A 27,554-nucleotide genomic window follows, 5' to 3' on the forward strand; every position below is an offset into this window, starting at 1 on the left:
TATGTTTTGGAGGTAGTTTACTCTTGTGTCCGGTTGCAGGATGGGATGCAGAGATGGACTGGAAAGATGTTCTTTCTGGAGGCGAGAAGCAGCGAATGGGAATGGCACGCATGTTTTACCACAAGTATGATGTCATTGCACATATTATTTTCATACACATGTACTTACATATTTTTTTTTTTCTTTAATATAATTAATTCCTGTTTTTCAGGCCTAAGTATGCTCTACTGGATGAATGCACCAGTGCTGTCAGCATTGATGTAGAGGGTAAAATATTTCAGGCTGCAAAGGATGCTGGTATCTCCTTGCTGTCCATCACTCACAGACCCTCTCTATGGTAAGAAACATGAAAACTTGAAAAGCTCTTCACACAGCAGCAGAATACGACTGTCAGTCATGTATGTGATCCTTAATAAGGTTACGTTTACACACGGAAGTGACACCACAGTCTATAATCAAACTCACACCAGTACATTTTCAGTTTTAACTGGACATTTCGAGACTCGCACCTGAAAGCAAATAACTGTCAATCCAAAAAATGGAGAGGGTGAACGTAGCCAGTCAGTAGTCAACATGATTTTCATTGTACTGAATGAATGCATAGTGACATCTTCATCTGAAAGCACAGTTGTATTTATTTAGTCGAATGCAAGTATTTATTGAAGTAACATTAATTAGTAGGGAGGGAATTAGTTTGAGTTACTATAGTGAAAAAGAGCATGGGATGCATTGTACATACGTAAACTATATATTGGATTTCTTCAAATTTCTATTCGCAGGAAATACCACACACACGTCCTGCAGTTTGACGGGGAGGGCGGCTGGCGGTTCGAACAGTTAGACACAGCCACACGGCTCTCGCTGACGGAGGAAAAACAGCGCTTGGAGTCTCAGCTCGCAGGCATTCCTAAGATGCAGCTCAGACTGAACGAACTGTGTAAGGTCTTGGGCGAAGATTCGGTCCTAAAGACGGCGGAAAACAAGAACGAGGAGTAAAAGAAACGTGGAGATGCTGGACGTTCAGGAAAACTCCTGGTTTTTTAACATTTTTTGCAATGATACATGTGTAGACATGACAATTCGATACTGAAATGGAAGTTTAATAGGAATTGTAGAAACTATTCCCTTTATTATTTAGTTTTGTTTTGCTTTTTTGTTTTACTTTGTTCTTTTTAGTTTTGTTTTACTTTTTTGTTGTGATGTTCACTTTTATTTTTGCTTTTTTGTTTTACTTTGTTCTTTTTTGTTTTATTGTTCACTTTTATTTTTGCTTTTTTGTTTTATTTTGTTCTTTTTTTTTGTTTTGATGTTCACTTTTGTTTTTGCTTTTTTGTTTTACTTTGTTCTTTTTTGTTTTGATGTTCACTTTTATTTTTGCTTTTTTGTTTTACTTTGTTCTTTTTTGTTTTGATGTTCACTTTTATTTTTGCTTTTTTGTTTTACTTTGTTCTTTTTTTGTTTTGATGTTCACTTTTATTTTTGCTTTTTTGTTTTACTTTGTTCTTTTTTGTTTTGATGTTCACTTTTATTTTTGCTTTTTTGTTTTACTTTGTTTCTTTTTTGTTTTAATGTTCACTTTTATTTTTGCTTTTTGTTTTACTTTGTTCTTTTTTGTTTTGATGTTCACTTTTATTTTTGCTTTTTTGTTTTACTTTGGTCTTTTTTGTTCAGTTTTACTTTTTTGTTTTGATGTTCACTTTTATTTTTGCTGTTTGTTTTACTTTGTTCTTTTTTGTTTTGATGTTCACTTTTATTTTTGCTTTTTTGTTTTACTTTGTTCTTTTTTGTTTTACTTTACTCTTTTTGTTTTATTGTTCACTTTTGTTTTGCTTTGTATGTTTTAGTTTTTTTTTTTTTGCGTTTTCTTGGTTTGCTTTGTTTTCTTTAGTTTTTTTTTTTTTTTTTTTTGGTTATACCTTTTCAGCACTTTATTGAACCAATTACCCAAGAATTCAGCTGTTTAAATTACGTTGGCTCACAATAAGTCTCAAAAGATGTACGTTTTCTTTCCTTTCTTTCTTTGAGCTAGTTAATAATTAGGTAATACAATATTACTCTTTTTATTGATATTTTAACCTAAACAACTTCCCTTCATATACATAAACAAAAACATGTCCTGTGGTAACAGGATAAATAGGTAAATAGTGGTCAAACTTTTTTTCTTGTAGTTAAAGTTTAAGTTAAAAACTATCAATTTAGTTACATGTAAAGTCATGTAGGTAATTTACAAAATCAGCTTGGACGCAATCAATTAAAGGAGCTCGAAAGAGAAAATGAAGCATGACTATCTATAGGTCATTGTCTGAGTCAGCTGGGGAGCTCTGGGTTTAAGAATGAAGGTTCTGGTTTTCTGAACAAATACAATATGCTGGATACACACACTGAGGGCACAGGATGTGGCTATGTTGTGTATAACTGAAAAAACAGTTAGAGAATGTGTGATTCTTGGTCACCAGACTGAACGATATGCTCGACATCATGTTCTATATTTGTTTCTCAGTCAAGCCGTATTATTTACTTATGAAATGTTTTGCACATGTGTCTCTCTTCATTTAGACTGATATACTGTGAAGTTTGTCTAACAGCTGTGATGTTTATCTTTGTTTATTTTAATATCAAAGACAACATAGACATTTTAAAACGTTTTTTATTCAAATACTAAAGTACTGCATTTGTTTTGTATGTTTTATTATTGTTTTGTTTGAAACCCTAGAAAGATTTGATTGAGGTACGTTTTCTTTGGTTCGCTAATCTCAAGCATCTCCGTTGTGCACAACCACCACTACTTGTTTAAAGAACATGCATTTCAACAGGCTGTCAACCTGTTTGTGTAGTTGAGAGTTTGGATTTAATCATCCCAAAAGTGTAATACTTTTTTGTTATTCCATTATCGCCTATGACATTATTACCTAAGCTGACCTAGGCTGAAGAACTGGATTGTGGGGGGATAAAATCACTAGGTTAGGAAAAACACAAAGAGGCCTCTGGATATACTTGTAATGAGGTGCATTTTATGAAACTATTGGAGAACAAAAACAATGAACTCTTACTTGTTTCTATATCTCCTTGGCTATGTAATGTTTTTACACATACGGGAGTTTTTTTTTTTTTTTAAACACACAGTTGAATTATATGTGAATGAGGCTTGACTCTGTCAAGCATGTCAACAATCAACAAACAAAAAAATCGACCTGTGAATAAAATACATACTACCAAAAACATTGTTTTTTTTCGATCTATCTATCTATCTATCTATCTATCTATCTATCTATCTATCTATCTATCTATCTATCTATCTATCTATCTATCTATCTATCTATCTGTCTATCTGTCTGTCTGTCTAAATATCTGTCTATTGATCAATATTTCTGTAGGCCTATCTGTCAAACAATATTTTAACAATGGCTTCAACGTTAAATTTGATTTAACACAATTTGATTCTGAAATTAAATTTAAAAATGTAGAAACAGTTCCCAATTCTTTTATCATTTAGTGTTGTTTTGTTTTACTTTTGTTTTGATGTACACTTTTGTTTTTGCTTTGTTTTTTGTTCTTTTGTTTTACTTTTATGTTTTTTTTTTCTTTGCTTATTGTAGGGTTTTTTGTTTTATTATTTTGTTTTCTTTTGTTGTTTTTTGTTTTGTTTCTACTTGTGTTTTTTTATTTTTATATATATATATTTTTTATAGTGTTATTGCCATTTTATTCTTAAATATTTTGGTTTCTTTATTTTAACCAATATTGGCAAACAGAACGTCTCGCATCTGGGTAATAGAAATCTCTATTTGTGTCCAAAAGGAGGCGCTGTAAGATTTATCTTTGCAGCCAACCACCGAGAGCCTTTTGTTTTGATCCTTGAAATGTAAGGATTTATTTAAATTAATCAAAAGTAAATTGAATACACATTTTAATAAACAAATGACTATAAATTGAGCAAAACGTGTATATTACACGAGATATTTCCACTTTACTGGAAATTTTTCATATATATTGCAATGGATATTTCCCATGTCCCACGTAACCTGTCATTTTGCTGTAGAGATTAGGGCGTGGTCTGACGTGCACGACGAAGGCGTGGCCTGGTGATGTCACACTCCAGGAGAGAGTCGCTCTTCAGGAGGACAGATGATTGTGTGTGTGAGGGCAGTCACTCACTCTCACCGTTCAGCTCATTAAACATGTAACGTGCTGCGCCGAACACGAGATGTTTTACTTCATATTTGTATTATTTTCCCGTCAAAAGAGCGCCCGTTTGGATCATTTCAGCTTTATAATGGCAGAATAGACGGCGGGAGGGACGCTCTGTGTGTTGTGTCTATCTGTCTGCCGCATAAGCCGATAAAGAAAAGGAAAATCAGCTATATTTATCCTCTGTGTCCTGACCGGGAACATGTCTTCGGGACAGGATGAGAGCTCAGTGCGCGTGGCTGTCAGGTATAATTCTATACATTCATACAGATATGATATAGTCTTCAGAAGAGCCTATAAAGTCTCACAGATGCTCCATGTGGGCCCGCCTCTTATGTACCTGCTACAATGTCACATCGTCATCAGGGCTTTATGTTCCGCACGAGCGCATTGTGTATACGTAAACGCATAATGTTTAATAAATATACGATTATATGCTTGCATTATTCTTTTTTTTAATTCTGAAGTCGGTCTCTAAGGCCTTATTGTGTTGCTAAACATGTATCCTTGATGTAGAATAGAAAGTGTTAATCAAGGTAATGGTAATTAGCTACTGTTTTATAATGCAAGATTGTATGATTACATTGACATTTTTAGATATAGATTTTCCTTTATTCCCATGTTATTTTCTGTTGATTAAGAAGTGTCTGAAACTACTACTGTATATTTAATGTTACAGTGTGGCTGCAAGGCCTCATTGTTGTCTATATACAACACAACTTACTCTGCTGATTGTTATTGTACAGGATCAAATCATTCTTTTTGCTTTATTGCTATCCAATATATTTATTTTAATTTATATTTTAGTTGTGGAATTATTTACATGGACCCCTAATTGTTTAGATATGTAAATTCAACATTATATGTATATTTTCTGTAATTTCTTGTCCGTGTGTTCATTTTTAAGTTTCTGTTGACGAAAGCCACAAAAGTGTGTTACTGTATTTTATGTTACAGTAAGGCCGTATTGTGGTTCTATTGAACTTTTAATGTTTTATAAATAGTTTTTATGCAAATCTAATATTTTGTCTTGGTAAATTATTCTATTGTGGTCTGTTGAGTTGAAGTGGATCTACTAGATGACAGGATAGCAATTCCCGATGGACAAAATCAAGTCCCGTAAATTTGTTTTAGAAGAAGCAGCAGTTTGACTCGGATATACTGTATGTCAATAGGGAAGAAAAGACTATTGCAACATCTGTTTCATGTCGATTTAAAGGGATAGTTTACCCCAGAATTTCAATTTTATTGTCATTATATCAAACTTTTTTGAAAAATGTGTTTGACCATGCAGTGAAAGTTTAATGTGGTTTTGGACCCCTTTGACTTTCATTGTACATGGACACAAACAGTTTTTTTGTGTGTTTGACTGCGTTATTAAAGTATTTTTAATTTACTATTATACAATGTAATCTTTTGAATTTTTTTTCAATATTTTGAATTTATTCTCAATTTAATCTTAGTTTTTTAATATAGTTGTGTGTGCTTTTCCCATATTTTTTTTTACTAGTTTTCTTTAATATTTCTGTTTAGCTTCAATTTATTTTATTTTATATAAATTTCAGTTTTACTCATTTTAGTTCTTCAGTTAGTTACCAAAGTTTTATTTAAGCTTTATTTCAGTTAAATGTCAGTTTACGGAAATATTTTTATATTTATTTTTTTCCAAAGAGTGGCATGGGACACACAAATCAGATCTGAACAGTTGTGATACACAGTGTAGACGTCAATAATTTAGATCAGAGTCCAGTCGGATGCACAAATAATCGGATTTGCTGACAGTGTGAACAACATAAATGATGACAGAATGGGTTGAACTATCCCTTTAAGTAGTCTACTGTATGATGATAATTTCTTGATAATGATATAATCTTCCCTAAACACATCCTTAAATTGAAAGGACACACAGAATACTTCTTTTTGTGTTCGGAAAAGGCTCTGCTGAAAAACAAAGGCCATCTATAGACTCAGGTTACATTGTACAAGCCTCAGGAGCTCTGGTTACTGGTATGGCAAGCCGTTTTAGCTTAAATTGTACCCAGCCTTACTCGTCATAATTTCATTCTTACTAGTAACAATTCAATTAAAGAGCTCTACAATTCAATTCTTACTAGTAACAATTAAAATTGTAGAGCTCTCTAATTCATGTATTACTAGTAACAATTAAAATTGTAGAGCTCTCTAATTCATTTATTACTAGTAAGAATTACAATTACAGAGCTCTCTAATTCAATTATTACTAGTAACAATTGCAATTAGAGAGCTCTCTAAATGAATTTTTACTAGTCATATGTCTCCATTGACTTCCATTCATTTTTAATTAGAGAGCTCTACAATTAAATTGTTACTAGTAAGAATTACAATTAGAGAGCTCTCTAATCCAATTATTACTAGTAACAATTATAATTAGAGAGCTCTACAATTCAGTTTTTACTAGTAAGAATGCAATTGCAGAGCTCTCTAATTTAATTTTTACTAGTAAAAAACGAATTAAAGATATGTATAATTGCAGAGCTCTGTAATTGAATTAGAGGGCTCTGTAATTGTAATTCTTACTAGTAAAAACTGAATTAGAGAGCTCTCTAATTATAATTGTTACTAGTAATAATTGGATTAGAGAGCTCTCTTATTGTAATTCTTACTAGTAATAATTGAATTAGAGAGCTCTCTAATTGTTATTCTTACTAGTAACAATTTAATTGTAGAGCTCTGTAATTAAAAATGAATGGAAGTCAATGGAGACATATGACTAGTAAAAATTCATTTAGAGAGCTCTACAATTCAATTCTTACTAGTGACAATTACAATTAGAGAGCTCTACAATTCAATTCTTACTAGTAATAATTACAATTAGAGAGCTCTTGAATTGAATTGTTACTAGTAAGAATAACAATTAGAGAGCTCTCTAATTCAATTATTACTAGTAAGAATTACAATTAGAGAGCTCTCTAATCCAATTATTACTAGTAACAATTATAATTAGAGAGCTCTCTAATTCAGTTTTTACTAGTAAGAATTCAATTACAGAGCTCTGCAATTATACATATCTTTAATTCGTTTTTTTACTAGTAAAAATTAAATTAGAGAGCTCTGCAATTGCATTCTTACTAGTAAAAACTGAATTGTAGAGCTCTCTAATTATAATTGTTACTAATTGGTTTAGAGAGCTCTCTAATTGTAATTCTTTCTAGTAATAATTGGATTAGAGAGCTCTCTAATTGTTATTCTTAGTAAGAATTCAGTTGTAGAACTCTCTAATTGTAATTCTTACTAGTAACAATTTAATTGTAGAGCTCTCTAATTAAAAATGAATGGAAGTCAATGGAGACATATGACTAGTAAACATTCATTTAGAGAGCTCTCTAATTGCAATTGTTACTAGTAATAATTGATTTAGAGAGCTCTGTAATTGTAATTCTTACTAGTAATAAATGAATTAAAGAGCTCTCTATTTGTAATTGTCACTAGTAAGAATTGAATTGTAGAGCTCTCTAATTGAATTGTTACTAGTAAGAATTGAATTAGAGAGCTCTCTAATTGTAATTCTTACTAGTAACAATGTAATTAAAGAGCTCTGTAATTGCATTCTTACTAGTAACAACTGAATTAGAGAGCTCTCTAATTCATTTATTACTAGTAAGAATGTAATTGCAGAGCTCTTTAATTCAATTCAAGAGCTCTGCAATGGCATTCTTACTAGTAAGAATAGATAGAGAGCTCTCTAAATCAGTTTTTACTAGTAATAATTGCATTAAAGAGCTCTCTAAATGTAATTCCTACTAGTAAAAACTGATTTAGAGAGCTCTCTAATTCTATTCTTACTAGTAAGAATGCCATTGCAGAGCTCTTGAATTGAATTAGAGAGCTCTGTAATTGTAATTCTTACTAGTAATAAATTAATTAGAGAGCTCTACAATTTTAATTGTTACTAGAATTGAATTGTAGAGCTCTCTAATTGTAATTGTTACTAGTAAGAATTGAATTGTAGAGCTCTCTAATTGTAATTGTTACTAGTAAGAATGAAATTATGACGAGTAAAGCTGGGTACAATTTAAGCTAAAACGGCTTGCCATATACTGGAGCTGACAGACTTTGACCTGCAGCTCAGTTTGCTCAACATTTGGACTTAGGCCTAATGTCATTCACTCCACCATTTTTTTATTATTATTCCTCTGTCACATTTCTATGAAGACATCGTTTTGGCTATGAAAGCCTGTCAGAATGAGAAAGTTAAAACAGGTGCTGGATGCATTGTGACCACATGGAAATGAGTTTATTTACAATCTGAAAATGTGCATTTACAAGATATGTACATGTATCATGCTATTGCTTGGTAGGCGTTTTAGCGATCCAATCCAGATCACATGAGTATGTTAATCTGTCAGACTTAGTTTAAGCAAGCAGGTCACATGAATACATGTTTTTTTGGACGTTTACCATGGTCATGTACCCTGGCTGATGTATTGCAAAGCATGTCGACTTGTATTTGTGTTTAGTCACAACGGCTTTCCTTCAGTTTCATTCAGATATCAGATATTAGCATTTAGCTAACTTTAGCTTGGTAACTTGTTCCGCGACATTGTTTTCCAATGAATCCACATTTCCATTTTTTTTGTTGTTGTTGTTTTTGCAGGACTTTATGTGTGTCCCATCGGGTTCTCAAAAGTTACACACACTTGCAGTCTTCCCGCCTACTTGAACACTTGGGCCAATAACCGGAAATACGTCATATAAGTAGACAAGTGGTCAAGTGCAAAGACTGCAATTGTGGGTATTTGGACAAGGCAAAGGTCTATACGTTTACTCTTTTAGCTAACGTAGCTAATTTAATAGATGTGTTGCTAATGTTATAGTTTAGCTCATTAAGCTAACTTAATATAGGTTTAACAAATGTTGGAGTTCAGATAATGTATAGTGTTTAATCTAGTAGCAATGTTGTTAATGCAATAGTTTAGCTCATGTTTAGTCATTTAAAGGAGCTGTATGCAAGAAATTTATTTCAAATAATCATAAATTGTCCTGAAATGTCACTAGACATTAAGAAATCATGTTCATTTCAAATACTAATGCCAGGATATTGTCATTTAAAAAGTGACTGATGTTGATGTTGTCATGTTGTGTTTTGTTCTGATGCGTCACCCTCCACCGATCGGGTTCGGGTTGCCAGCTCTGCTCTAGTTACCACAGCTGCAGATAGAAACGTGTCGGAATCGGATAAAAATATTCTAACGTTGCGAAACCCCCCAGAACTCGATATGATTCGGAAATACTTTGTTACAAAGTCTGAAATCATTAATTAACAGGAAAAAAAACTCACTGTGTAGGACTTGTAGCAGCCTACGTTCCTGTTGGAACCTGCAGCATAACTGGCAACCTCGAATCATGGGGGAAGGCGGGGATGCAGCCTAATTTGAAAGTGATTGCAATACCAGTTTTGGCCACAATCTTGCATACAGCTACTTTAATGTATTTGAAACAGTCTATTAATGATTAGTAGTTAAGATAATTTAGCAAATTTAGTAGACACTGTTACTCAATGTTAGGTTATAGCTTATTTTGCAGTAGTTTAGTCATGTGTCATTTAGCTAATTTAGTAGAAGTAGCTAATAGAGTGCCGAAGTGATGACGCATTGGGTTCCCTCGGTCGAAAAGCAATGCATTTTCCCCATAGACTTTTGGAAAATCGCAAAAAATAAGATCTGTGTTCAACAAAGAGTTGTGACCCTTACACGTTTTGTTAATCCAAAATGTATACATTTTGAAGCCTATATAAAGATTTTAAAAAACACAATCAGACACAATAAAGTTTAAAAAAACACAAGCAGGTTATAACTGTGTGTTCTGTCATAGATCAAAACGTGAAAATATTTAGAGGCTTTGTTCACCACAGACCTTATTTCAGGCGATTTAGCAAAAACCCATTCAAAAATCCCATAGGCTTTAGAGCGAGGGAACCGTAGTGCTAAAATGCTAACTCACTTCCACGTTTTGGCCTACAGAGCGACGTCGTAACTTCGGCACTCTATCCACAAGTTTCCGAGGGGCGCTCCTGTAAAAAATAAAGTGGGTGAAACTTCTGGTGGGGCGGCGGAAGTAGCATTCCAATGGTATTTTGTGTGTTAGTTAGCGAAGAGGCTAGCTGTTTTTCGGAGAATTATTTTACTATTTAAAGACGCAAATCTTTATGAGAGATGTCGTTACGGAGCTCAGGGGCAACATGTGCTGTTCGCGGTTGTACGTATAACCGGACTAAACTAATTCAGTGGCTTAAACGTGATTGTTTTGAACATAAGCTGAAAACGAAATCAGAATGATCCTGCCAACGACTGTAGTTTCCATCACCTCCCAAAAAACGACGAATCTTCCTGTGTACATTTGTTTAAATTCTTAATATTCTCTAAACTCTATCAGCATGTGATTGGCTGTTCGCTACTGATGTTACAGCTAAACTCAGGATCAAAGCCTGTGTTGACAGAATACCAAATGTGCCAGTTAATGTAATCAAGCAGCACATTTATTTATAATTTTGAATAAACTCCAAAGCACAATGACTAAGTGTGTATTTTTTATTTTAATTGTTTGTCAGCTCGCACAACTGTCTGTCACCATGCCTTGATGAGTATTGATTATTAATAATGTTATTATAATACTCCCAATCAAATACTGCGGAGGGTAAAGATACTGTTATTTCACCCTTATTAATTTCGTTGAGGTTGTGTTCCCACATCGTTAGCTAGTTCGGATCGCTATAACTTGAATGACTGTCAACTATTGAATGAACGAGTGTCAAGCATGTCAAATCGTGCTTTGTTTACTTCAAAACGGAAGTCGCGCCCACTTTTGACGCAAGGCCTCATGGGGCGTAGGAAACTTGTGGATACTATAAGCTAATTAGCACCCCTTGTGGTAATGCTGAGAATGCAACACATACAGTGTACATGTCGCGTTATAAATGACCTTGCACATTTTAAATCGCGATGATGTTTGGAAACATATTTAGAAGCATTATTTTGAGGATGTTTCAAGCCTTAAGAAGTGTCTTGTGTCGACATAACTCGAGTTCACTCCGAAGATGTCACAATGTTTGTTTTGTGCTATACTCGCTTTGTGAAATGTCTTTAGACTGTGTTTCTGTAGATTTTCTCTCAACATGGAATGACATCAGTGTTTTGGTGGCTGGCTCAGCATCATAAAGACAGTAGCAGTCTTTATGTCCTTTTAAAATGAAGTAACAGTCAAAGGCTCTTAGATTTAGACCTTCAATCTGCAACATTAATGAAGGACAATTCGTCATTCTTCTTTGTTTGTGTGGCTAAAGTCATGGCAACTGTTTAATTAGCATTAGGTCGCTGACAGTATCTGTTGTCTGATGAGGCCCAAAGTCGTGTGTTTTTACTGGCTCGAAAGAGACTAGATTCAGGAACATTTCTGTATTTTTTTAGTTTATCCAGGCTGCGGCTTTAGTTGTTGGTACAGTATACAGTCTCTACCTGTTACAATGTTGCCTTCTAAAGCACTTCATTCGTCTTGCGTTCAAAGACTCTTGGATTCATTCATCTGTTGTTCTGCTAATTTGACTTTGAATAGATTTGCGATGCTCGGGAACGTCTTTAATCAGACACAGCTGGCGTATGGTAAATTTCGAGTTGAAGAAAGCTATTCAAACCAGAACCTATTAATGGCCCATGCCTGGCCATTGGAAACACTCAGTTAGCTGTTTGTGTACTTGTCAGGTCAGTGCACTTTCCATGTACTTACTAAATGGCACATCAGTCTTTTTCAGAGTTTTGCGAATGACGTGTGGAACAGGAAGCATGTTCAGAAAGCCTAAAAACTAACAATAAAGTTATAACATTACAACATTTGAACTAGTTGTATTAAGAATGAAGCCAGAAAATTAGGAGATTAAAGACTTTTTATATTGTTAATAAAACACTTGAAAATGTGAGAAAATTTGAGAAAATGTATAATTTACACTGGATTGGATCCTGCAATGACATCATGCTCAAAACGCTTTACAACTTTATTCTTGTGATGTTATAACTTGCATGTTTGGAATGACTTTTTACATAGTAGTTTCTGAGCTGTTCTCTTATAGCCTGCAATAATCCACCACTGGTATATTCAATACTACCAGTCGCAGCATTAATATTTGAAGCCGTTGGTCTTAACAATAGGGTGTTTTATCAAATTACTCTCTGTCGTATTGGTCTGAGGTTTATGTTGCGGATTAACATACCACTGTTATGGTGTATATGTAGTTTATCACTTATTAAACTTATCAGTCTCTGTGGCAAAGATCTCCTATTGAGAAGCTGAATCAAAATCTCAGATGTACACCTTTTCCTTTGGTTAAAATGTCACCATAGTTGTGAGATGTAAAACAGCCTGGTCAGCTGACCGCTGCACAAGGTCATAAGTGGGTCAATAAATAGTAAAGCTGTATTGTTAAAATATTATGTATGTGTATAACAGTATTAAGGCCCTTAGTGAAATCGAAGAACAAACTGGTGTGACGCTGACTGGTAAACACCTTGAAACTACCTTTGGTCCATGGCGATTACATAGTAGGGTTTGAGATGAGGTTCCACCTTCTTTAGAGGTCCCCTGACATGGGGAAAAAATACCGTCCGATATATCGGAATATCGGATTTTAAAACCAACAAATAGTTGTATCGGTAATCGGCCTTTAAAATCCTTTATCGGTCGGGCTCTAGTTATTTACCCAATTTCATTACTCGCTTCATAAATGCAAAGTGATTTTTCAATATGCACCCTCAGGTCATTATGAGTATTATAGATTTTTAGAAAATATGGGCATACTAGATCCAGAGCCACACCTTCTAATGCAACCCTAGGTCTGCTCATGATTATTCATGAGTTGAATAGAGCCAACCATCTGTCACGTGTATTAATGACTCACGTGCACACAGGATTGGCTGGTGATATTAGCACAAGGCTTTAGACGAATGCTTTTATGTTTACCCAAGCATGGGAGGCTCATCTGTGCATGCTAGCGTGAGACAACCATTTCCACCACAACTATTCTGAAAAGCCAAAAATATGTACAGTATGTCTTTCTCATGTCACTCTGTCTCTTATTTTTCTGTCCTTTTGATTCACACATAGAATTTCTCTTTATTTAGGCCCTGTACTCCATAGAGGCGTCGTGTATTTTGTGTTTTGCACACTGTCCCTTTAAATATATTTTTGTTCCAAAAGCAACCGATTCTTTCCATTTATTATTGTTGATGTTTTGTGCTGATGAGCTCATGGGAGCAGACGTGGGTGGATGTTTGTTTTCATCAGTTGTCACCTCTTTTGTTTCTGCTTGGGGCAACAGACGGACAAGCATTACAGTGACCTCTGACCTTCATGTCCGTAACCTCACATGTGTGCAGTGAGACCTGTCGATCTGTGTGGGTACTTCCTGTATGTGTCAAGCCAACTTAATTTGCACTTTCCAGAGTGATAAAACACAGCTGATGCTGCAAAAAAAATATTCTTTTTTTGTTTAAAATACTCAAGAGACATGCTCATCCTGACAGGACGCTAAAAAATATTTACCACGGAAAAGTATTTCAATAATTCAGAAGAAATTCAATTTGTAAAAGCAAGAATAATTCATGTTTACAGTAATGCAGTTATAGAAGCCTGGATTAGACATTGAACCCTGATTTATACATGGATATTGTAGAGCTGGACTACAATTTATGCAAAAAAAATGATAGGAACAAAAATGGAAAGACATTATTGCATCAATTAATGATATTATTTGTTACATCATGCTGTAAAAAAGTATGCAAATAGTTTTTAGATACAATTTTCAGATGTATTTTTTGTTCGTTTTGTAATGAGGAAAATTTAGCAGTTGGGCTGACAGATGAATATAGCATTTTAAAAGTTGGTAATTAAATAAAAAAATACTGTAAATAAATTGAATAGATTGATTTGGTGTAAATTGAATAGATTGTCCAAATTTTTGACAGTTGTGGGATTTTTAGGCTATGTTTACACGGAAACGATTCTGAAGAGAAAACGCAAAAGTGGCGTTGCGTCTTCACTTTTTATTCTGCGTTTAGACGAGCGCTTTGTGTGGGAAATTTGCGTCCAAATGGTGACGCAAAAGTGTGTGAAATGGAGTGCATACTACAACAACACCAAGTCCATGCGCCTGCGTACAACCTTCACTTTCAAGCAGACTTTTGCGTTTTTACCGTTTACGTGGGAACCCGGCGGTGGAGCGTTTTGAAGATTTCCTCTCTGGAGGGTGGTTTCACTTTTTTGCGTTTTTAAGCCTCAAAAGCCGTCGCCGTGTAAACGAAAGGCACATCTGATAAAATATTTTTACGTTTTCACCCGGAATCGTCCTCGTGTAAACGGGGCCTTAAAGACGTTGTTTAAAGTAGATATGTTTCATGCGAGGTTAATTTCACATAAGATAACTGTGGAACTTGTTTCCGCCACAGAATAAAAAAAGGTAATTGCTACTTTTAATTAAATTTTTTTTTTCTCACAATTGCGAGTTTTTGCAATTTTGACTAAAAGTTAATCTTTTATTTCTCAGAATTGGACATTATAACTAGAGCCAGACCGATAAAGGATTTTGAAGGCCGATACCGATACTAATATTTGTTGGTTTTAAAATCCGATATTCCTATTTCAGAAACGCACAACAAAATATTAACAGATTTCCCTAACATTAGTTATTTGTAGTTATTTATGAGTTTTAACTAAAATAATATGATAATGCATTTTAAAAAGAAACTTGTTTCTATTGTCACAACGGAACAGAGGAACATCAAAATATGTTAAAGCTCTGATAAATTAAATAATAATTAGTCCCTACATTGCCTTATAGTTATAACTAAGCTACTTTATAATTACAATGTCAGCTTGTTATCCCTTTACCTGCACTTTTTGACAACACTCATTACATGGTTGAAGCGTGATTCGTCCGTTTTTATTTTATTTTTGAAATATTCATTTATCGGCCATTATAACTGCCGATACCGATATTTTAGAAAATGCCTAATATCGACCTGCCGATATATCGGTCTGGCTCTAATTATAACACAGAAAAACGTCAGAATTGACTTGACAAAAAAGAAAAAAAGTCAGAATTGCGAGTTTATTTATTCTGACGTTATAACTCACAGTTACGACTTCATATCTCGCAATTCTGAGGAAAAAAAGTAAAAATTGCGGAATGAAAACTGTTTTGTGAGAAAAGTATTATCTTTTAAAATGTGGTGGAAACAAGCTTCCATAGATAATAGTTGACCTAGTTATTTACAGTCAATACAATACAAGGTAGTCCTCCAATTATTTAAAAAAAAATAGGGAGCTAATTTGTGTCCTTTTTGTGGAATTGTAGAAACATAGTTATTGAAAAATAGTGTTTGCTTTTTAGAGCAATGTGGAAATTTGATGTCCGAGTGTGTCTGCTACCTGTGTCATAAATGTGTAAGAAAACATGCTTGTTTGTACCGTTGAAATCCTCTTTAAAACAGTAGAGGCCCTTCAATACAAAACTAATGTGCAAAGCCAACCGTTTTAATCAGGACAATACAAACAGATAATGTGAGCGTTTTGTTGACTGTTCAACCAGTGGGGAAATCCTCACATCCCATTTCTGGCCACTCATTTACCCGGAATATTCTGTTCCTGCTTAGATTACACGACCTTAGACGACCTTTCATTGAATAAGACGATGTTCCCTAACAGGACATATTTTACAGCAGTTCCAAGTACGATTTAGTGATCGGGTTTCACTTTTGTAACGTTTGAAGACTGAAGAGTGAACGTACACACACACACACACACACACATGCAAAGTGTTGTCTGTCTTAACCAGAATTTAACTCGGCAAGTCTTGGCCACTTTTTAGCTTAACTCTCCAAATATGCAAACACAGATGTAAATACTTGGCCATTGCATTTCAAGCCCAATTAGATAACTTCAAATCTATATACCATTAGCTAGCTATAGCTATATATATATATTGGGTTGAAGTCTGGATTTTGATTGGGCCATTGCAATATCTTGGTTTGTGCTTGAGATCAATATGACACATAACCCCAAAATATGACCTAACAGGGAACATGTGAATCAAACATTTAAAAATAAAAACAAAACAAAGGACCAGAACAAAATAGTGAAGTAGTCATGTTTGTTATTTACGGTAATAATTTGAAATCATTTCAAATCTGAACCAGTTTTTAGCATATTAATAACTTATTATTACCCCATCATCTGCATGACAAAGTCAATAACGACAGTTCTGTATTGTTGAACCAATGTGGTTCAAAAGAAACGTGCGACAATATGCATACGGATTTGGGACTAGTTAGTTCATTTCTCCCATGATGCATTGTACTTAGGTCGATGAATATTTAGCGAATGCAATTAACGATCTTTCCGCAAAAGCATGTGGATTTGGTCGACCAAGCCTCTTACTCAACTAACGGTTAGCCGACTTAGGCCGTGTGTCCACCAAAGCGTTTTTACTCAGCTGAAAACGTTAGACGCTATGCTGAAGACGCCGTGCTTTGGGCGCTTGAGAGCGTTTTGGCAGCGCAGCGTTTTTTCCGTTGAGGCGTTTCGTTGCTATGATACAGAATATCCGCAGCAGTTTGAATGTTGACAGTTGGTCGGTGTGGTATTAGTCCCGCCCCTATTCCACTGTGATTGGACGGCTGGGTAAAAAGTGACAGTGATGAGTGCTGCGTTTTATCCAAAGTTGAACATTAAACTCCCAGCGACCAGTAAAACGCTTCAGCGTGAAAAAAAAAACGCTCATCGCCTCGGTACGCTCATGGCGTTTAAAAAACGCGGCGCTCCCACTGAAAACAATTGAAAACATACGCCAGGTCGAACAAGTTAGCCGCCAATTTGACATGACACACTTTCTAAAGTTTGTGGGCTGACTGATTAAAAACCTTTGCACCTTGACTTCTAGAAATTACGTAAAGCCTCCCAATCAGATTGTAGCTGTCAATTTTAGCCAGTTCTTCTTCTTTATTTTTTATTTTTTTTGTGTGTAGTATGCATCATGTGGGTGTGCCGTCTGAGCTTGAGACGAGTTTCTCAAAGCCATGCAGGTTGGATAGATGAAAGTTATTATCTTAATTATTGTCATGAAGTCTTTTTTTTTTAAATGTGGGTCATGGCGATATCACAAACGTGTAATCTGTTGTTACCTGATGTCTGTTACTCATTACTAGTATTATCAAAGGAATCCAAACCCGATCTTGTGTGTTTACCAGTCAGACTATCCAGAATCAATGCAAAGTAGAGTGTTTTCTTGGTTCATCTGACTGTTCTTGTTGTGTGTTGACATTATGGTTTACTTTTTTTACTATTTTATGTTTTTAAAAGGCCACAGTTTGTGGATGTAAATGATGGCTCAAAGAGAGGTGATCAGATTTTCTGATGTATGTAAAAAATGTAAAAAAGTGGTTTTAGGTTTAGGCACCAAATCATGATGACGACATACAGAGATATAAAATATTTTAACGTCTGCTCTCAGAAATGAGCGATGAATCAACTGTTAATGAGACTAGGACATAAAAAAAAAAATATTTAACAGGGTCATGTTTTCCAGGGCAGGATACATCAGCACTTATTCATCTTTCCGAATCTGCTTTATTGCAATATTTTTCCCATGTTATGTTGTTTAAGTTGCCCATTGTGCTTAGTTCACTGTCTGAAGTCATTTTGTGCTCACCTGATAAGTTTTAGAGTTCAAATTATACTCAAATGATATGCTTCATGGTAATGACTAGATAACTGTTAGACCTGTAGAACACGATTCAATCCAGTTAAGCTACTGATCTTTTCTCTGGATTTCTTTGTCACTGTAATTGCAGTAATGAGGCCTGTGGGTTGAGGTTAATGCTTTCAGTCAGAAGCTGAGCATTATATTATGCCTTTTGAACATTGTGTGACCCAGACTGCTTGATTATTATAAATCAAGTCTTCTAAAGAGGAATGATTGTTTTATATGATGAACTGATTTAATTTAGGATTTTATTCACATGTAAACATTGATCAACACTCATAGATCTTATAAATGATGGTACACAGAAGCTCAAATATACTTTTCAGTTACGTATATTAATGGTTCTTTTAATTGCTTTTGAGCAAATTTTGTTTGCCAAATGATCATGATGGCAATTGATATTTAAGTTAGAGCCCGACCGATAAAGGATTTTGAAGATACCGATACCGATACAAATATTTTTGGGTTTTAAAATCCGATATTCCGATATATCGGCAGAAACGCACAACAAAACATTAACAGATTTCCCTAACATAGTTATTTGTAATTATTTATGAGTTTTAACTAAAATAATATGATAAAACATTTGTCAGGTTAGCTAGTCTATGATGAGCCATAATTTAGCAATAGATAACGTAAAACATACATTTTCAATTTAACAGGCCAAGGAGAGATGATTAAAGAGTGTTTCATCCGTTTTTATTTTATTTTTTAAATATTAATTTATCGGCCATTATAACTGCCGATACCGATAGTTTGGAAAATGTCTAATATTGGCCGATATATCGGTCTGGCTCTAATTTAAGTACCGTATGTTTTGAAGGAAACAGCTCTGCATGTGTAATATTGCTTTTATAGAGCGTAATAACACATAATTAATGTATGATTCAATAATCCATGATTGAATATACTGTATGTTATAATATACTAAAATAAAACCAGAAATGTATTTCCAAAAAAAGTGTTTACACAGACTTTTTAGAGATTTTTCGGAATACATTTAATCCAACAGTATTTTAGGTGCACGGTGCAATAGTACGAGCAATAGTTACTCATTCCTGGTAAAAATGTTGCATCTAAAGTCCAAATAGAATCACTAAACAAACATGTTTAAAAAAAAAAGTACTGGCTGTTCAAAAGGACCTAAATCTCAAATCGGTCAGATGACTCCCTAGAGTGTTTTGTCGAAGCTGTTGAAATGGGAAATGTTTTTCACACTCATAAATGTCTCACAATATCTTTTACAGTATGTATAATTACGCAGAGCCGTAGTATGGTCTCACATTGACATCATTTGTGGTTGGGGGGTTCTTGGAGTGCATTTGGGTTTTACGAGAGCAATTTTATATATCCTCAAGAGTTTAAAGTTGTATGGTGGTCAGTTGTCGTCATTGTAAAATGGCTTATTTTTGAGATATGTGTTCATCTAAGCTGCATAGAATGCACTGGCACGCATGAGTAGCTCTGAAACCAAGGGAAATTGTTAACCCTTAAGTGTCTGTATTCAGTATTTTAGAGTTTGGAGACATTAGAGACGTCACAAGAAAAGACTGGCACACACAAGGGTGTTTGACTAGTATTACTGTCTTAAAAGTGAACACAACAGAGAGAGAGAGCGAGAGAGAGCTTGCAGCTGGAAAATCATGTGACAAACAGAGGTTAAGAACAGAGTAACACAGCACTATGCAAATTATTACGACACCGGGTGTCATTCAGTAGCCATACACTCTCAAATCTGTTCTTGAAATCTGCATATCATGAACAAATCGTGAACTTTTGTTCAAAAATAAATTTTAAATGTAAAAATGTAGGAACACATGAAGCCATATTTACGCAAAAAACACATAAAAGGTTTTAAAGCAAAGGTTGTGTGAAAAAAAGCTTATATGGAAGTGTTTTGGTTATGCTTTATTTCCACTTTCCGCAACTACATGTAACTCTTGGAGAATTAGCAGAGTGTTAAGTTACAGTAAGTTACAGTAATACTGTATTTCAATGTTAACTCAGATTGAGTTGTGTGTGTGTTGGTTTAATGTATTAGGGTTTACAACTTTACATAAAGGCCCTGTTTGCAACTGGTATTAAGATTTGGTCGATCGGATCACAAGTGGACGGCACTAAAAACGTGTAAAAGGGGACTAAAATGTTTTGAGTAAAGCCAGACCGATATATCGGCAGGCCGATATTATTGGCCGATATTAGGCATTTTCTAGAATATCGGTATCGGCAGTTATAATGGCCGATAAATGAATATTTCAAAAATAAAATAAAAACGGACGAATCACGCTTGTGTTGTCAAAAAGTGCAAGTAAAGAGATAAGCAAGCTGACATAATTATAAGGTAGCTTATAACTGTAAGCCAATGTAGGGACTAATTATTATTTAATTTATCAGAACTTTAACATATTTTAATGTTCCTCTGTTCCGTTGTGACAATAGAAACAAGTTTCTTTTAAAATGCATTATCACATTATTTTAGTTAAAACTCATAAATAACTACAAATAACTAATGTTAGGGAAATCTGTTAATGTTTTGTTGAGCGTTTCTGAAATAAGAATAATAATAATATCGGCCGATATATCGGAATATCGGATTTTAAAACCAACAAATATTTGTATCGGTATCGGCCTTCAAAATCCTTTATCGGTCTGGCTCTAGTTTTGAGCTCGTCACACTTTCAACTACTTCCAGAGTTAGTCGAAAATACATTCGACCGGATTGCTTTCGTAGTCTAAACGCTCATGTGGTCGAAAGCGTTGGAACAGCCACAGACCTGATGTGTAAACGTTATGGGAAGAGCGCTAGCCAGACGGAATAAAAATTTGACCAGCTGAAAACCCAAGTTTGGTTTGAAGACGAAAAACATACTAAGCCAAATGTTAAAAAGCAAAATCTCTAACACACACTCGCAGCTTTCAATGTGGTGTCGCTGCTATCAGAGCATAAACGAAAGCTGATGCTCTCTGTATGTTTTTCCAACGCCTCTGTGCACGTTTATATGTAAATTTGCTTGAGCTTACTTTGTCGTTTAGATCAACACATTCTCATCCCAAAAAGTCATATAACTGACGTTTTGGGACGTCTTTTGACCATACGTCAATATTTGCCTTTTTAGGGCCCCCTTAAACGTCGGTAGATGGCGATCCCGGGCCGTCATACAACTGACGCTTTACCTTTAACGTCAGTTAGGTTTAGGGTTAGGTTTAGGTCTGGGGTAGAGTTAGGATCCCATAACCTCATCTACCGACGTTTAAGGGGGCCCTAAAAAGGCGAATATTGACGTATGGTCAAAAGACGTCCCAAAACGTCAGTTATATGACTTTTTGGGATGAGACTGCGCTGTTTAGATCGAAATATCTGAAAAAGACTCATACATTTACATAGATTCTCCCCTCGAAGAATTCAGGACAGAAGTTGTTGAAAGTGGGCAAAATAGACAACTACAGATTAAAACACTAGGGGCTCTATCTTGCACCCGGCGCAAATGACTTTATACACTAACGCATGTATCATTCCTATTTTGCACCCGCGCAAACCTGGCTTTTCCCTCCACAGACGCACGTCGGTAAACTATGAACTTGCGCTCCCTGGACAGATCGGCGCAAAAAGGAGGCGTGTTTCGCCGCAAACATTCCCTAGTGGTATTTTGCAGTTCCAGAAAACAATATCGCCAATGACCAGAAAAAACTTGTCTAAATCAAAGGCGCATTTGCGCGTACATTTAGATGCTATTTTAAGCGCGCATGCTTGGCCATAATACAGAGTGTGAACAACGCGCATACACTGTAGATGATTCTCTCAGCTACACAGATGCATTTTACTTTTTGCAAATGATGCATTATTATAAGAAAAAAATATTAAAACACGAGGGAAATCATTGTTGTGTCCATGATGGGAAAAATAGGCATCATCACTTCTCTTCCCAATGTCACTTCTTTTTCTTTTACGGCCCTGACGAGAACATCGATCTCCTCGGCTGTGAACTGATTGTGAAGCGCGCCTGATAAATGTGCTGTTATGTAATAGTATTGTGCCATGGAACAAGCACACCTCGTTCATCACGCTCTTAAAGGGAATGTGAGATGACGCTCTTATTGGTTTGTTTCCAGTTATGCCCAAACCACACCTGTGAATAATGAAGGTACTTCAGACCAACCCCTTTTAAACTTGCGTCGGGCGCAAGAGTCATTTATCCCGCCGGTAAAATAGCAACAGCGCCCAAGACCCGCCCACAAAGTTACTTCACACTTGATACTTGCGTTTAAGATCATTAAAATAGGGCCCTAGGTGTAAATGGGTATCCGTCTCCCTTGTCTACTTGAGATCAGATCGACCAAAACGAATCTTAATACCAGGTGTAAACAGGGACAAATAATCTCCAGGGTTGGATTAACGGGCTTTCAAAGCCTGAACAATGAGCCACTGAACTGACAAATGTAAATCACAGCACTAAATAGCTCTCTAACACTTCCCTCAGACACTCGTCCACTGAATGAAAACACTGCAAAGCATTTAGTATTGTTTAGTTTTCTTACTTAGTCTTGTTTCCAGTCCAAATATCTACAAAAAAATCAATCTAGATGAGTAAAATCCCATAAGATATTATGTCTTGCCTTCTGGAGAAATAAATCAAATTTAAGTGAATTGTTGCTTAAAAAAGTTAAATTATCTGCCAATGGGTTAAGAAAAAAGATCTTAATTTAAACAGAAACAGGATCATTTTTCTTACCCCATTTTCACATGATAGTTCTTGGTTAAAAACTCAATCAATTTTAGATTTTTTTTCTTCAGAAAACAAGAATATCTTCTGGCATTTTGCTAGATAATTGGACTTGAAACAAGACCAAAATACTAAGTTCTAAGTTTTTTGCAGTGAATGTGCAACTTTTTATCCATTCAAAAATATTAAATGATAATTCAGTAGTACCGATAGGTTGAATCATAGTTGAATCAGGCGGCACAGACACACAAATCTATGTGTAGTGTACAGTTTGCAAAAACCGTGGGAACAGACTGCGAACAGTCCAGCGTGGGCATGGATTGAGATTTTTTTGGGTACGGATTGAAAAACTGAAGTTACGGATTACAAATCTCTGCATGGATTAGAAATTCGTGGGTACGGTTTAGTAATCCACGGGCGTGATTTGTTAAACAGAGGGAATAGTTTAAAAACCTGTGAGTATGGGTTTCAAACTGAGGGGACAAATTGCAAAACCCCACTAACTTGCCAGATCCGTTACTCACCTACCCCCACACCCTTGTCCCGGGACCTCGGAAATTTAAAAAAAGCAAGAAATATATATATTTTTTTACATGCTACAAACCCTTCAAAAGTGAATGTAATAAGGGCTATGAGGTTAAAGGCAGAGCAGCAGGTTGTGTTAGAGGAAAGGTCTGAATAATGAAAACAGAAAACGTGAGTAAATGAATCCCAGGGTGTGACTGTTTACCTATCGTGTTGCCAGAGCTTCCGCTCTCGCTCTCCACTAACAGAGAGAGCGTCTATGTTCATAAACCGACTTAGGAGTGCCTCCACTTTCCACAAATACAGTTGAACACTTTTTCTAAAGCAATAGAGGCCCAAATATTTCTTTTCCTGAGAAAAAAGTAAAATACAATGAACCAATCATGAATAACTAGCATTTTTTTAATCCAAATGTTCCACACTCTAAACAATGCTGGGTTGTTTCAACTCAAAATTGGGTAAAATATGGACAAAACCAAATGTTGGGTTAAAAATGTAATTTAAAAATTTAACTTCAACTTTCACTTTCAACTGTACATTTTTAAATTCAATTTTTAACCCAACATTTGGGTTTGTCCATATTTGACCCAAATTTGGGTTGAAATAACCCAGCATTTTTTAGAGTGCACCTAAGAGGTTGTACCTTTTTTTTTTTTTACTTAAAAAATAGCCAAATATGGACAAACTCAGCCATTGGGTTAAATGTTTAAATTACATTTTCAACCCAACATTTGGATTTGTCCATATTTGAAAACAACCCAGCATTTTTTTTAGAGTGCACACTCTAAACACTCTAAAAAATGCTGGATTGTTTCAACCCAAGTTTGGGTCAAATATGAACAAACCCAAATGTTGGGTTAAAAATGTAATTTAAAAATTTAACCCAACTTCAACTTTCACTTTTAACTGTACATTTTTAAATTAAATTTTTAACCCAACATTTGAGTTTTTCCATATTTGACCCAAATTTGGGTTGAAATAACCCAGCATTTTTTAGAGTGCACCTAAGAGGTTGTTACTTTTTTTCTACTTATCCATTCATAATAATTTTGAAAGTATGTACACTCTAAAAAATGCTGGGTTGTTTTAACCCGTCTTTGGGCCAAATATGGACAAACTCAGCCATTGGGTTAAATGTTTAAATTACATTTTTAACCCAACATTTGGGTTTGTCCATATTTGAAAACAACCCCGCATTTTTTTAGAGTGTACACTCTAAACACTCTAAAAAAATGCTGGATTGTTTCAACCCAAGTTTGGGTCAAATATGGACAAACCCAAATGTTGGGTTAACAATGTAATTTAAAAAATTAACCCAACTTCAACTTTCACTTTCAACTGTACATTTTTAAATTACATTTTTAACCCAACATTTGGGTTTGTCCATATTTGACCCAAATTTGGGTTGAAATAACCCAGCATTTTTTAGAGGACACCTAATAGTGCACTCTACTTATCCATTCATAATAATTTTGAAAGTATATACACTCTAAAAATTGCTGGGTTGTTTTAACTCATCTTTGTTCCAAATATGGACAAACTCAGCCATTGGGTTAAATGTTTAAATTACATTTTTAACCCAACATTTGGGTTTGTCCATATTTGACCCAAAGATGAGTTAAAACAACCCAGCATTTTTTTTTAGAGTGTACACTCTAAAAAATGCCGGATTGTTTCAACCCAAGTTTGGGTCAAATATGGACAAACCCAAATGTTGGGTTAAAAATGCAATTCAAAAATGTACAGTTGAAAGTGAAAGTTGAAGTTGGGTTAAATTTCGAAATTAAATTTTTAACCCAACATTTGGGTTTGTCCATATTTTACCCAAAGACGGGTTCAAACAACCCAGCATTGTTTAGAGTGTATAAGTATATATATATAAGTTATTAGATCATATTAATGACCAAAAATCATTCAATATAAACTAATTTACTCTGATAAATTTGACTAAACTCAAACATTCTCTATTTTTCAGGATTCGTCCACAGTTGGCAAAGGAAAAGATAGAGGGATGTCACATCTGCACATTCGTGACTCCTGGGGAGCCCCAGGTCGTCCTAGGAAAAGACAAGGCCTTTACGTTTGACTATGTTTTTGACATGGACTCGCAGCAGGATAGTGTCTACAGCAACTGCACTGAGAAACTCATCGAAGGCTGTTTTGAAGGATATAACGCCACTATCTTCGCCTATGGACAGGTAAGACTGTAAAATGACATTGATGTAGTGAAGTTAGTCTTCCCAACTTACGTGCCATTGGGAAGTCCCATTCATTTTACTGAATTGGCCCAGTTGAACTGTTTAATAGAACCAGTCCAAAAAACAATTCACTGATCCACGGCTTGTTACGTATTCTTGTTTTGTAGGGGGACATTTCGCTTTTTTAATTGGTTTTTGGATGAGCACAAAAAGTATGCTCTGACCAACAAGTATTTTCATCCTGATAATCTTCCCAAATTAATATTAATTTTAAGAATTTTACAGTGTAAATCAGTGGCCAGAGGTAAAAAGCTAAGCTAGGCTAGAAACGAACCACACCACACACTTCCGACACTCTTTATTTAAAAAATAAAAAAAAGCATTTTCACTGAAAGTTTAAGTTAGAATAGTTTAAGTTAGAAGAGCATGATTATAAGTAAGCACAAGACTAGTTAGATGAGTTTACCTTTTAGATGTGAGGATGTTTAATGTCCCTCTTAGTCCCACTTGTTAGTTTTAAAAGCTTGAAAAATCACAAGAGGGTATTTCTGGTGTATTTTATGTTGTAGAAATAAAAGTGAAAATATGTTGATCTTGTGTTCACCACAGACATTATTTCACACATTTAACAAAAAGCCCATTAAACAAAACATTAATTCAGGACGGTGGAAGTGCGAACTCGGAAATGCTCGGAAATCAAGCAAAGCAAAAACCACAGACATGTTCTGACAAGAACACTGCTATCTTTTCTCTTTTTTCACACTAATAAAGTACTAAAAAGATCTAATTCCTTCAACTCCAATTCATTTGTAAGTGTATTACTTCTCAAGTTCTTACATTCAATCGTGATAAAAAATAATAATAAAAAACTCTCCCTCGTGAGAGTCCCTAACTCTTTGCCTTTCTTTGGCTTAGTTAATTCTCCCTCTGTCGTTGGAGGGTCTTGTCTTCCTGTCAGCGTCTCTTTCAGTGGGTGATGAGGCACAGGCCCTGTGTGTGTCATTCCTCTTTGTGTCTATGGCAACAGAGACCCCAAACTTCTTTTGTCTGTGCTGTCTCCCTCCTCTATTGCCCCTGCTAAAAGAAACCGCCTCTGCTTCACATTTACCACACATATCGACAGCACATGCAGGTTTTCCACAAAACCATGTTGCCCAATGTTTTTTTTTTCACCTGTGTCCCTTCTTAAAGTGCCTCTATTATTTAAAGGCTCTCATACAAATACACTTTAATTTTTGCACATCACCTAATTTTTCAAATCTGAAAACGGTTCCTTTGAGAGATTCAATCTCTCTAAACCCCTCCTTTCCACAAACCTACTCTGCTCTGAATGGTCAGATGGCCCAGTCTGTTGTGATTGGTCTACTCTGCTTGGATTGGTCAGATGGCCCAGTCTGTTGTGATTGGTCTACTCTGCTCTGATTGGTCAGATGACCCAGTCTGTTGTGATTGGTCTACTCTGCTCTGATTGGTCAGATGACCCAGTCTGTTGTGATTGGTCTACTCAGCTCTGATTGGTCAGATGTCCCAGTCAGGTTGTGATTGCTCTACTCTGCTTGGATTGGTCAGATGTCCCAGTCTTTTATGATTTCTCTACTCTCCTGTGATTGGTCAGATGTCCCAGTCTGTTGTGATTGGTCTACTCTGCTCGGATTGGTCAGATGTCCCAGTATGTTGTGATTGCTCTACTCTGCTTGGATTGGTCAGATGTCCCAGTCTTTTATGATTTCTCTACTCTCCTGTGATTGGTCAGATGTCCCAGTTTGTTGTGATTGGTCTACTCTGCTCTGATTGGTCAGATGCCCCAGACTTTTATGATTTCTATACTCTGCTGTGATTGGTCAGATGTCCCAGTCTTTTATGATTGCTCTACTCAGCTCGGATTGGTCAGATGTCCCAGTATGTTGTGATTGGTCTACTCTGCTCGGATTGGTCAGATGTCCCAGACTTTTATGATTGGTCTACTCTGCTTGGGTTGTCAGATGTCCCAGTCTGTTGTGATTGGTCTACTCTGCTCTGATTGGTCAGATGTCCCAGACTTTTATGATTGCTCTACTCAGCTCGGATTGGTCAGATGTCCCAGTCTGTTGTGATTGGTCTACTCTGCTTTGGTTGTCAGATGTCCCAGTCTGTTGTGAT

General features: G+C 35.4%; 2 protein-coding genes across 10 annotated transcripts in view; both read left to right on the top strand.

Moving 5' to 3' along the window:
* abcd2 (ATP binding cassette subfamily D member 2) overlaps nt 1-1,380 on the top strand; it is a 10,927-nt gene extending 9,547 nt beyond the window's left edge. Inside the window, exons 8-10 of the mRNA XM_039668474.2 lie at nt 40-124; nt 212-337; nt 780-1,380. Coding sequence (XP_039524408.2) covers nt 40-124; nt 212-337; nt 780-996 — 428 coding nt within the window. The 3' untranslated portion in view covers nt 997-1,380. The remainder of the gene's footprint in view (nt 1-39; nt 125-211; nt 338-779) is intronic.
* Nucleotides 1,381-4,102: 2,722 nt separating this feature from the next.
* The window catches only part of LOC120477082 (kinesin-like protein KIF21A), a 62,057-nt gene continuing 38,605 nt past the window's right edge, over nt 4,103-27,554 (top strand). For 5 of the 9 annotated variants that reach the window (XM_039668483.2, XM_039668484.2, XM_089127161.1 and 2 more), the window contains exons 1-2: nt 4,103-4,434; nt 25,193-25,415. In XM_039668483.2, coding sequence (XP_039524417.2) covers nt 4,391-4,434; nt 25,193-25,415 — 267 coding nt within the window. In that variant the 5' untranslated portion in view covers nt 4,103-4,390. The remainder of the gene's footprint in view (nt 4,435-25,192; nt 25,416-27,554) is intronic. The other 4 variants (XM_039668487.2, XM_039668488.2, XM_039668489.2 and 1 more) reach the window with 1 other exon arrangement.

Source organism: Pimephales promelas, chromosome 24, assembly GCF_988280905.1.
Source record: "Pimephales promelas chromosome 24, fPimPro1.hap1.1, whole genome shotgun sequence".
NCBI classification, from domain to species: Eukaryota; Metazoa; Chordata; class Actinopteri; order Cypriniformes; family Leuciscidae; genus Pimephales; species Pimephales promelas.